The sequence below is a fragment of the Sebastes umbrosus genome, chromosome 4, assembly GCF_015220745.1.
Source record: "Sebastes umbrosus isolate fSebUmb1 chromosome 4, fSebUmb1.pri, whole genome shotgun sequence".
Lineage (NCBI taxonomy): Eukaryota > Metazoa > Chordata > Actinopteri > Perciformes > Sebastidae > Sebastes > Sebastes umbrosus.
Window position 1 is genome coordinate 9,738,289 of NC_051272.1, and position 13,482 is coordinate 9,751,770.

General features: G+C 41.6%; 1 protein-coding gene across 6 annotated transcripts in view; it reads left to right on the forward strand.

The window, feature by feature from the left end:
- The window catches only part of cadps2 (Ca++-dependent secretion activator 2), a 206,068-nt gene that overhangs the window by 40,554 nt on the left and 152,032 nt on the right, over positions 1–13,482 (forward strand). For all 6 annotated transcript variants that reach the window (XM_037767073.1, XM_037767075.1, XM_037767076.1 and 3 more), the window contains exon 2: positions 4,477–4,590. In XM_037767073.1, the coding sequence (XP_037623001.1) occupies positions 4,477–4,590 (114 nt within the window). The remainder of the gene's footprint in view (positions 1–4,476; positions 4,591–13,482) is intronic.

Genomic DNA, 13,482 nt, shown 5'->3' on the forward strand with positions numbered 1-13,482 from the left:
TTGTTAACTTTTTTAACACTAGACCATGGGAAAAAGTTGAATCATACACTTCTAGGGACTTTTTCTTTGGAAAATATCTAAATTTACACTGTAAGAATGTTTGATTTTCAGCATGTATGTAGTCAGAGATGTCCTGTAGTCAAATATATCAGTCATTGCCAGGCATTATTTATTAACTATTTTTTCAGCAACCCAAAAATTTTAATGTTTTATACTTCTGGTGAATATAATCCAATCAATCTTGTTTCCATATATGTGGAAAACTGTTGTGGTGTCTGCTATGGACGGAGAGCTCTCAGTGTTGCAGAGAAACGAAAAGCCGCCAGCAGCAGCTAATCCTCTCTGCTCGCTGAGAACCAACGCTCCCTGAACGTTTAGAGACGTTGACCCGCTGACCTCAGAGTGGTTCTACTCGGCAGGGAGGTTTTCAAAGAACGGCAATTTGAGTCCAGCATGTGGAGCGACGTCCCTGAGGGGAAAATGACACCTCCACCTAGATGTTTTCTGTGCGCCTTGTCCGCTTATAAACCCCCTGAGATAAATCCATTTCCTGGACAAAGCAGAGGAGACGAGGAGGCACGAACAGAAATTCAGCTGAAACCTGACAGCCGGCTTTTCACAGTGCATATCCAGCTTCTTTTCAGGTTGTCGCCCCTCATTTCATTGGCAGGATGCATTTGTATGAGGGAAGCCATTACTGCTGCAGTCACCTGAAAAAAAGAGAGGAGAGGCTCTGAAATTCAACCAAAGGGCTTCAGAACAGGAAATGATTTTGTAGTTGCAGAGTATCTCTATTCAGGGGAAGAAAGTACATTATGTACTTGTGTGTCTGCTCTGAAAAGGTGGATGGATTGAAACCACAAATCAGTTTTTGGAATAGAAAATCACAACCTAAATACTAAGGATTAAGTCTGAAAGGTGTTCAGAGCTTCTAGTCCATAAAATACTTAAGAAAGTTCCTCCCTTTTGTTATGAACAGATTTGCAGGGAACAAAATCCTGATATGTAACCTGTTTTTATATAAATATTTTATATGCTGACTGCTTGTGGACTCGTAGTTCTGCATTATATACATCAGTCTACATTACATGTAATCTACATGCACTGAACCGTGACTGTAAGGCATGATTACATGAACCGTTACAGCCCTAATAGAACAATATATATTGTAATATACTATAAATTATTCAAATTCCCTTGTTTGAACTAGAGGCAATAACGTAGTTGTCATGCACTGGTCAATTTTGAGGTTTTGTGCTATTGTGCTTCCATAACAAGTCTTCTTTCAGACTAGTGGAAAGAAAACATCCAAAATACACATTTAGGTGTTTATTTTACTACTTTATCTACTTGCGTCTGTAGATTTCTCCTAAATTCATCAAAAGTTACAGCCCAGTTGCACAGCAGTTCCTGAAATACTCACGAAATTGAATGTATTGATTTGTGTACATAAACACGAATTTCACATGTTTTTCATGATGGTCAGCACGAAATCAATTCATATGTAATTCACACAATTGTGAACCGGGAAGTATAAAGAGCGGCAAATGCCGTATAGCGAGGAGGTCGGGGTAAATGGGTGAGCCAAAGAAAACAGGACTTTCACCCAGGAAACCAGTGTTTGTGTCCCGTGTGAACAAGTCAGAGTTGATTTATTTGTCACATAACTTCCGTACTTAAATGCGTTACTTCTTATTTAAACTCAAACTCCAATCTTTTCCTAAAGCTAACTAAGTAGTTTTGTTGCCTAATCCTAACCAAGTCGATCTACATGGTAAAACGCACGAAAAATACGTTGTTGAAAGTTGTCACCAAAAAAGGAAATTTGTGTCTATGTAAACAAATCAAATAGATTAAAGAATTAAGAAAACTTCTAATACAAAAAAATAATTGTCTTAATGTAATTAATCAACTGGGGAAGTTTCATGGTGATATCTATTCATGTCCCTATTCATAGTGTCTCCCGTTCACTGCTTGCTGTCTCTTCACTCTCTCTTCTCTGCTCAGGTCTTGGTGCTAAACCATTTTATTAAATCAGATCTGCAAACAGGTCTGACTCTGACATCCTTTGTACCCCAAATCTGTGAAGACAAATGTGTGTTTTAGCATAAATACGTCCTCAGATAGGAGGCTGCTGCTGCTGCTGCTGCTGCTGTCGTACCACATTTCACTGTGACACTGGCCTTTAGCAGGACTTTCCTTATCTGTAATGAACTACGTTTCACATTTTCAACCTGTTAGATGGCGTTTGAGTCATTTTTGAATGTGAACGGTCACAACCTGCTGCTTTCCATAAATTCCCCCGTCCTCTCCTCTCCCATGGTTAAAGGCGAACCACGGCGGCTCCATTTAGACACAGAAAAGGCGAGGGAGCCCACACAAAAAGCTGTCGGCAGGAGATAAGTCTCTGCTCACTTTGTGTAGCTGGAAATTGGCACTTTGACTCCCAGAATGTATTTGTTGCTGGCAGTGTTGCAACAAGCGGAAGAATAATGGTTTAATTTCCCCCCTCGACGCCGCCGTCCTCCTGACGCCTCATACATATGCAGCTTATGAGCCGCGGCTTCTGGTGATTCCGTCGCTCATGAAAACTTAAAATTCTCATTCAACACAATATGTCAGCTGTGGTTCACTGGGCAGAAATTACCAAGACCGATGACATTTATGGGAATGATTTTTTCTTTTCTGGCATGACCGCTCTGCTCTACTGAACTGCTCCTCTGAAAAATGTTGTTATTGTTGGATAATATGTATTTCACTAAAATATATACTTGAATCTAGTAGGTAGATGAAGAGGTGGATAGGAAGATGAGCAGGTAGATGAACTAGCAGTTATTTTCATCATCACGTCATTGTTGACAATTACTATTCTGATTAATCAGTTAATTGTTCCTGAAGCCCGAGGGCAAAGAGTAAAAAAGCAAAGATGCGAAACTCCGGTGCTTTTTTGACAACAGCCACTAGATGGCGTGGCGGTAGCGCTACCGCGATTTTTAACTGAGATCGCCGATGAGTCTGTGGCCATGGATGTATAAAGAGACGTCTGTAAATCAGAGGATCCTGTTTTTTTAGGTAAATCAACTTCCCAGGAGAACGCTGTTCGTGTCCCCTGTCTCACATTACAATCAGCTGTTCCTTCGTGTCCCGTGTTCACAACCTTCAGTGTAATTTTCACTGTACAAATGTAGTTGTTTTAAGCTCAACCATGTTGTTTTTCCCTAGATCTAACTATAGTGGTTTTGTTAAGTTGTTGCATTGCGTTATTTTATGTTAAATTATTATTTGAACACAAACCATGACCTTTTTTTCTAACCTTAACCAAGTAGTTTTGTTGCCTAAACCTAACCAATCGTTTCAAACGTTAACCATGTTGCATTGTGCGTTTCTGCAGGCGTGATACAGGGCGTCAGAAACGTCATTCAATATATCCGTGGTTGCAGAAACGTCCAATTCCAACAGTTTTTCTGGCGACTGGGTTGCCAAAATTCACCCAAACGCTTGTTTTGTTTTTAAAGATGATCTACAAGATAACTCTGGCGTATGCATCTTTTGAGAGCACATCGTCCTGTGCTCTTGCTGTTGAGTTCTGCTGTTTTTGTTCTCTCAACATACCTTTATTAACAACATACAAAAATCTATTTTGGTGAATCGATTCTGAATCCTAAAGGATATTCCTTTTAGGCTGCATACAGCTCCAACAACCATAACCACTAAGGTAGGGCAGCCTGTCTGTAGCCTGGCGGGACCCAGAGCAAAACAAGCTGCAAAACACTTGTTGACTTAGACAACAACAACATTTGTATGTGGACTGTGGTGGCTGAACAGTAAGAGGGCACTGTCTGGAGAGGCTTTAGAGAGAAAATGAACCTCTAACAATAAAAGTGAGAGGGGCAAAAATGACATACTCCAGCAATGCTCTCAAGGAACGCAGGTTATGTGGTGTAACCCATCATAAACATTTATATATCAGTACTAAACAGTCCCTGCACCCCACCTTGCAACAATATTGTTAATTTAGCACCTTGAAACCAACCCAACTGGATAACCTCATGACTGTGAAACAGTACAGCAGTGGAGTGCAATAAAGGCAGTTTGTATTAATGGGATAAATCTTCAGTATGCTCCTTTTAAGAACCTCCATCAGCCTCAAACCACGTCTGAAGTTTTTTTCCAGCCACACGGAGACACATTCATCTTCCTCTGTTGTTTTTGGAGAACTCAGTTTCCTAATGAAAGACATTTGTTAGATAATGAGGCTCCTCTCTTCTCTGTAATGACAGTGTCAGACTTTAACAATGAGTCTAATCTTGTACTTTTGTTCTGTTTCTCATCCGTCCTGCCTTCTTCCCATCTTCTGATCTTCCTCTCCATCTGCTTCTAATTGATTACACCCTCCTCTGCCAACATCTCTCCTCTCATTTCTCCTCCCAAACTCTGACTTCATCTTCCTCCTCCATCATCTCTTGTCTCTCTCAGGTGAACAAGCAGCAGCTGCAGGCGGTGAAGGAGCGTTTCCTGGCCTTCCTCAACGGGGAAACTCAGATTGTGGCGGATGAAGCTTTCTGCAACGCTGTGAGGAGCTACTATGAGGCAAGACAATTTTATCTCTATCTCTATTCGGGCCGGTTAGGGACTTGCTATACTGCCAGTACAAAAATGTCATGCTGCGGTTATTGTGGTCGGGTAATGCAATTAAGAGATAAGCCACGAGAGGCCCTGATTTACAGTGATTTTACAACAGCTAAGGGGCGTTGTTAAGGCACGAGGAGGAAGTGGCTTATTGCTTTTATAAAACGGTTACCACATGTACCTGGCAAGGTTTCGTAAAATAAACACACAGCAACAAAATATGCAATAATTTATTGATAACATAAATCATTCTTCCGCCAAGCTATGTAGTTCTTCAGCGACATATAGCCGAACGGTTGCCAAGCAACACACAGACACAGTGAAATGCATGCTTAAATATTGGGATGATTATTAACATTTATCTGGATATTGCCTTCAAATTGCTGAAGTAGTGTTCAATCGTGTTGGCACTCTTCTTTGTTGGTACGAAGGTGCGTTTGAATCACCCCCATGGGCTCTGTAGTATACCTAACATGAGGAGAAAGAAAAACAGTTCCCATCATGTTGCAGTTATATTATAACCACATATTTACCATCGGCAACTATTATGCTCTCTTTCCCCCAACTGTTGTCATTTTTGTTAAAGTGTAGCCCGTTACTTGCTGAGTAACACTGAGCTACACTGTAAAAAATTATATCGTTAGCAAATGATAACATAGCTAAAGAAATGTGAGCATAGGCTACAAATACAATCATGCAAGCTAGCTAAAGTTCTATCAGTAACTTTCCATAGATCGTTGGTGTAGTGTGTCCGCTTTTGATGGAGATAAAAGGCCGTTGGATTGGGCGTAAGCTAAGACAGGTATTTCTCTAACATAGCAACAGGACTCTCTTCGTTTAGATACGTGAATTTCGTAATAGTATCATACGTCATCGGATTGGTCCCATCTCTAACAAATGCACAGGGGTGACACCAGAGCTGGTGTTTGGAGGCTCTTCGTCCCTTCCTGTGCTTTCAAACTGTCCCGTGTTCAGTTCTGGTCGTGCCTCCGTCCACCTCCACTCCTCTGATAACAGAGTGGTTGTTGAACTCTTATGGCACAAAGTAATGAAATTTATCGCCGACATCAGACTGAAACAGATTAGAAAATCGATCCCGCCGGCTGTTTTCTGTTTGTGAGGGTGTTTTTCTTTCTATAGAACACAGTTCCACCAATCTCTCTCTCTCCTCAAACTAAAGCTTTTTTAATTTCCATCACCTTTGCTCCCTGTGACCGCCCACATCACCACACAGTTCCTCTCTGATATTACTGAAAATACTTCTCCATTTACACCAATCTCTGGAGCTCTTTGGATCATCTCTGCAGCATTTTCTTTGGATGGAAACCTGTCCTCTGACACCCCCAGAGTCACCGTTACAAAGCCTCCCACATCGACTCGTGTTTCCGTCTCCACTGTTGGAGGAGGACAGCTGTGAGCACAGATTGCAGTGAATTTCCTCACCCTTTTTATTCCATTTTTACACTCTTATCTGTTGCTCCTCTGCCTCCATCTCTCCCTTTATCTCCCCCTCATTTTTGTCTTCCCCTCCTCTGCTGAAGTGCTTGAGTATGAGATGCAGATCTTATCAGCCACTTGCAGCTTGTCTCCTTAATTGCCAGCAAGTGTGAGACGAGAAGATCTCACTGAAACACTCAATCGCAGCATTTGATCATTCGGCCCGTCAGCTCCTCTTCAGCGATGCAAAGTCCTCCTCAGTGGATCATCATTGTCCTCATGAGATCCGACACGAAACACTCGTCATGTTTCACACGTCCCTCCCGAGACATCGCACTGTTAGTTGTATTTTTGTGGAGTCATAGCATCAGTAATGGGGCGTCACCACCCTGCACACACACAATAACAACATCAGGGACTTGTGCTGTTTTTCATTCATCATGTAAACTCATGGCAGACGTTCCACATGAGGAAAGAGGGCTGTCACCGCAGAGGAATACAAGATTATTTCTATTTCTGCCCCTCGCCCGGCTCCAACTCTGCATCATTCCTGGTAGACAACGTGTTGACTGCTTAAAAATGGCAAACACACTAAGGGAGTTTGGTGCAGACACAAACATGCAAGTAGTGTTGGCACAATACCAAAATTCTGACTTTGATATGATACCCTGCCTAAGTATCTCGATACCGATACTGAAACAATACCACAAAAATCTAAAACAAGTAATGGAATAATAGATGACAGAACATGGAACTTTATTTTTTATTAATAAAAATGTATTCATTAAATAAATTAAATGGTATGCAGTAATCTGATGTCCCCTATACTTCAATTTATGAGATTTCTTTGATAGTTAATTTTATATTTGATATATATTTGATTTTGATAATGCACACATATTTACATTTAATCTCTATTCTTAATTCTATTTTTCTTATGCCATTCCAAACCAAAAAAAAACCCACAACACAATGATAAATTCAGATGAAGTTCTGTGAGAAGTTGATGAAAGAAAAGCTGCTAAAACCAGGAAGACACCACAGTAACTGTAGAAAGAGCTGTGTTGTGTTGAAGTGGTGTGAAGAGAGAGAAGAGTCACTCTCACCGGACTGCTTTTCATCTCCGTCCAATTCACGTTACAGAAACACACGGTAAAATAACACTGTAACACGTGCTCTTTGGTGGATTATGTGTTTGCTGAATTACAAGAGATGCTCGGACAGATTCAGAAAAGATGGTGAATCTAATGTTACCAGCACATTTGATCGGTAATTAGAGCTGCGCTGTTATTTCCTTTTTTTTTTTTTAAGGGAGTTCTGCTGATAGAGACACCAGCTCAAAGCGGGACTGTGCAGCCGGCAAGAGATTCATGACCTGCTTTAATCTTCTTTTCAACTTCACTTGTTGACTCCATCCTTCTGGTTATCACTACAGTTTAGTATTTGACCGCTTACTCCCACCAGCAGCAAAGTTATAACTTCCTGCTCCCGTAGGATCCCAATCCTAATGGCGTCCTCTAAAGCAGAGCGCTGCGCACACACACGGCCCCGCGGTCGCATATTGACGCAGCATGACTCTGGAAACAATTGCAAATGAAATGTGTCCATTGCAACTAATCATGACGCTGTGACCCAGATGTAGCTGACAGAGTATTTAAAGGTCATAAATGAGGCTTTGAGAAAATGTTAATTGAGAAGTCTGGTAAAAATCAATATATTTCTTATTGTCAACAAGTCCCATGCGCAGCCGGATATCTTCTTCCTCTTTGCTAAAGGGCTCCATTGTTGTATTGTTGGAGGTCCAAGAGGTTGTTTTATTGTATACTCTAGTATGACCCAACTGTACATCGTACTGTAAAGAGCTGTGGTGAAAAGCACCACCAAAAGGAATTCACCACCATCAGCAGACACAGAGAGGAGAGCAGGACAGTATTATGTAGATGGAGGTGAATCATCAGCAGAGGAGGAAACTCTGAACTCGCAGACCCAACAGGAAGTGAGACAGATGGAGAGTCCACAGGATTTCACACTGATAATAATAATAATAATAATAATACATTTTATTTAGTGGCGCCTTTCTGGACACCCAAGGACACCTTACAAGAATCAATTAAAACAGTTGACAGATAAAACAATATAAAAACAACAGGACATGACAGAGACATAATTGTACAGACACATAGGATGGGTGATGATGAGTACGGCGTGAGGTGGGGGTGGTCAGAAGTGATTTCCCTCATCACATGAACGCATCACTATTGTAAATGTTTGTCTTCCAGTGAAACAGTTCAGCTCGTCTGCTGCATCAGCATCTCCTCACCAGGCTGCGTGTGTTTGAATCTGTAATGTGAAACAGTTCAGATCTGAAACACAAAAGATTCATTCAGACCGACTTTATAACAAGCTGCTACTGAGGCCTTGAGACCAACAGATCATCCCAAAACTGTCTGAGATATGAAAAGGGAGGACAAAATAACGAGAACACCTCATGAAGAACGACTTTGTAGTAACCAGATATTAATAATCCGTCAGATAGCAGAATGTGTCAGCGGTACAAGTTAAAGTGACTATAAGGAACTTTCATTTTGTGCTAATTTTGGCGGCCCCGGTCAAAGTGGTAGTGTTTCCAAGCACCAGAGTCCTAGTAGAAAACCTCTAATTTTACTGCATCAGGGTCTGACAGTCTGTCCCGCTCAGTCCTGATTTTGGTTCTCCCGTGCCTCCCTTCCCTCCAGCGGGTCCAGCAATACGGCCTCAGCCTCCTGCAGCGTGGTGTTGGAAGCCAACGCCGACATCACACAGAGCAGCGAGGCGAAGCACTGTTCCTGACTGGAGGCAAGGAGGGTGAATAAAAGAGATGTCACGCGTCATCATCGCGTCATAGTATTGGGGTACAGCACCTGCGCAGTCTGCACTCACCGAAATTTAGCCAATAGCAACGAATGACCGCAGCTCCAGTTACACTGTCATACCCCATAACTCAATCCTTGTGTCCCAGTCTCTTTCAATAACCCTTGACCGGAGGAGGAGCGGCTGCTGCCGGGCGTGGAGCTCTCCACCTCCAGCTGGAGCTCTGGATCTGGGTCTGTCCGCAGTCGGCATGTCGCTGGACTCTGAGTTGAAGGAGTTTCTGGTGAACTTGCATGATTTCGTCTGATTTTAGCGAGTCCATGTTAATGGTGAGCCCACTTTAAGAGAGTCCGATTCAAAGTTAAAGGAGCTCAGTACAAGATTGGGAGCATTTCTATTGCCTCTCAACGGCTCTCAACATGGCAGACGGCAAGCCGGTGGCTTGCAGTTAATAGTGCTAACAGTGCAACATTGCAAACAATGGCGAAAGTGCTGGCAGAGATAAGTGTTTACCTGGGGGGGAACTGGAGGGTTGGGGCTACATTTCTGCTACGACGGCGTCGTTCTGGAGGGCGTTATCAGCTGTAACCGCCGTATGAGAGCAGTGCAGAGCAGCCGCTGTGAGCTAGTCAGTTTGGGCACGCTCACATGCACTAAGAGCACGCGTGGCCGGCTCAGCGATGTCAACATAGCGTGGAGAAACTCCGATTAACACACATAGAGGGATAGACTTTACTCCTCTATATCTTTACATAGACAGTAGTTGTTTGATGATATATTAATGCTCTGAATATCGAATTTAAAACCTTTAACTTTCACTTGAACTGATAAGATGATGTGACTGGCTGTCATATAGTCCTCCTGGCTGATCAGCTCTGTCTCATACTGCGGCACATGTCCTCCTCCTGTCTGTCCATCAGACTCATTCATTAACGCCCATAAATTGTTGTGTTGGATATCATGACTGCTCTGCCTGCTATTCTGCTTTTCAAATTAACATCGTATCCATAACTCAGCTCGCTGGCACCGCAGCATGATCAGACACAGTCTGTTGAAATCTGACTTTGGTTTCAGTCTGTTTCGGCAGCGTATGTCCAGTGTGTGTATTAAGTTTCTTCCCACAGTCATTGAGATTATGTGAGGAGGATTTTTTCTGAAAAGATTTCTAGAGAAAAGTGAAAAATGATGGATGTATTTAAAGGAAAGAACAGGAGATACCTTCATCCACTTTTTGTCAGTATAATCATGGACCATAAAGTGCAGCAATGACCCCCAAAAATGGACCTAAATGATCATCACGTCCACTTTGTGGACTGAAATGGCATTTGATGGGAACATATAACTTTAGCTTCAGAGATTAACAGGACAAACTAACCTTCTCTTCATGGATTAACGGGACAAACTAACATTAGCTTCATGGAATAACGGGACAAACTGACATTAGCTTCATGGATTAACGGGACAAACTAACATTAGCTTCATGGATTAACGGGACAAACTGACATTAGCTTCATGGATTAACGGGACAAATTTACACTAGCTTCATGGATTAACGGGACAAACTAACATTAGCTTCATGGATTAACGGGACAAACTGACATTAGCTTCATGGATTAACGGGACAAACTAACATTAGCTTCATGGATTAACGGGACAAACTAACATTAGCTTCATGGATTAACGGGACAAACTAACATTAGCTTCATGGAATAACGGGACAAACTAACATTAGCTTCATGGATTAACGGGACAAACTGACATTAGCTTCATGGATTAACGGGACAAATTTACACTAGCTTCATGGATTAACGGGACAAACTGACATTAGCTTTATGGATTAACGGGACAAATTTACACTAGCTTCATGGATTAACGGGACAAACTAACATTAGCTTCATGGATTAACGGGACAAACTGACATTAGCTTCATGGATTAACGGGACAAACTAACATTAGCTTCATGGATTAACGGGACAAACTAACATTAGCTTCATGGATTAACGGGACAAACTAACATTAGCTTCATGGAATAACGGGACAAACTAACATTAGCTTCATGGATTAACGGGACAAACTGACATTAGCTTCATGGATTAACGGGACAAATTTACACTAGCTTCATGGATTAACGGGACAAACTGACATTAGCTTCATGGATTAACGGGACAAATTTACACTAGCTTCATGGATTAACGGGACAAACTAACATTAGCTTCATGGATTAACGGGACAAACTGACATTAGCTTCATGGATTAACGGGACAAACTAACATTAGCTTCATGGATTAACGGGACAAACTAACATTAGCTTCATGGATTAACGGGACAAACTGACATTAGCTTCATGGATTAACGGGACAAATTTACACTAGCTTCATGGATTAACGGGACAAACTGACATTAGCTTCATGGATTAACAGGACAAACTAACATTAGCTTCATGGAATAACGGGACAAACTGACATTAGCTTCATGGATTAACGGGACAAACTAACATTAGCTTCATGGATTAACGGGACAAACTGACATTAGCTTCATGGATTAACGGGACAAACTAACATTAGCTTCATGGAATAACGGGACAAACTGACATTAGCTTCATGGATTAACGGGACAAACTAACATTAGCTTCATGGATTAACGGGACAAACTAACATTAGCTTCATGGAATAACGGGACAAACTGACATTAGCTTCATGGATTAACGGGACAAACTGACATTAGCTTCATGGATTAACGGGACAAACTGACATTAGCGCCACGGATTGACACAACAAGGTAATGTTAGCTTCACAAACTGACGAACTAACTGTAGCTTCACATACTCACAGGGCAAACAAACATTAGCTTCACGGTTTAACGGTACAAACTAATCTCAGCTTCACAGTTTAACAGGACGAACTAACATGAGCTTCACAGTCTGGCAGGAAACTCATTTAAGCTGGCAGCTGATTTATTTTCTTCTAGATAATTTCAGCTCTTAAACGCAGCTCTGTTGATGATCCCTTGTTCACTTGAGCGACAGTCTGCTGATGAAATGACGGGTTTATTGGTCGTTCTCTCAAGCGATTTCATTATCGACCGGTTCTGACCACTTCAGGATGTCTTAAGGTATCATATCTTCACTAACACAGGTGTGTGTGTGTGTGTGTGTGTGTGTGTGTGTGTGTGTGTGGCTCAGGGGACAAATAGGAAATGAAATCCTCATCCATCAGTCGTCCCTCCAAGAGGTGAAGTGACTTTAATTGCTTCTGTCTTGCACTTTGCGGTGTGGCGTTGTAATGTAGCGGATCACAGATACAGAGGAGGCGATTTAATTTAACGGTCTTTTCATGAAAATTTACTGCAGTCCGGGTGACAGTGGCAAGCATTATGCATCCTAATAACAACAACAACAACGAGAAGGATTTCTTGCTGCTTTAAATTGGCCACCGAGAGCGAAAAACATCAATCTAAAAACGGATGGATGATTTGGAAAATGATCCAATATAATAATGTAAATATAATTTGCTAAATGTGTAAAATTCCACCAGTTTAGTCCTTGAAAGCTCAAAACAAACAAGGTGTAATACTTCAGAAGAGCTGCAGCTATCAGTCGTTTTTTTACTTGTTTGTTGATTCTCCTCTAAAGTGCGTCTTTATTCTCCTGTGTGAACATTTCTTTGGGAGGAAGGACCTAAACATAATGTATCAATCACTGTGGATGCTGTGGCACACTGTTTGACAGAACTGATGTGTGTTTGTGCAGTTGATATTTTTAGAGGACATATTTTTGTTCAGGAGCTGCAGGTGTGTGACCTGTAATTTAGTGCTTTAAAGCAGCTGGAGTCCGGTGCTTCAGGTGTGTGACATTTCTGGAGCCCAGCAGGGAAGCTGCTGCTCAGACTGCAAGTGCCTTCAGCTCAGAGATTTTTATTTATTTAACAAATGATTTCACAGATTATCTCTGACCTTCTGACATCACATCTGCTGGTGGTTTTCAGTATGTTACAGCTCTCAGTACAGATTGGCCGCTCATCTAAAATTTAAAATAATCACACCTTTTAATCTGTTGTGACAGTGAGGCAGTGGAGGGCAGATCATCGGTTCAAAACCAGGTCAGAGGTCAACATCGTCAAGTCTGATTGATAGCTACGTTCTGTGAAAAATCTATATTCTCTGACTCTCAAATCTACCAGTGCTTCTCAGCCTGAGACTGTGACCTTTTATACATTCCCATGATACATTATATAATTATTAGGGCTGTCAATCAATTAACATATTTAATCACGATTAATCACAAATTAATCGCACACTTTTTATCTGTTCAAAATGTTTCTTAAAGGGAGTTTTGTCAAGTATTTAATGTTCTTATTAACATGGGAGTCGGCAAATATGCTTGCTTTATGCAAGTGTATGGTATGTATATTGATCGTCTGGCCTGGTTGCTATGATACGGAATATCTGCAGAAGTGAAAATGTACTTGCTCTGGATGAAGGGAAAGCTGAAGCACGTAGGGAGAGAGGACGGACCCACCGGTCTGTGTGTACTAATTTCTCCTCCATTGTTTTTGTTGTTCAGCACTT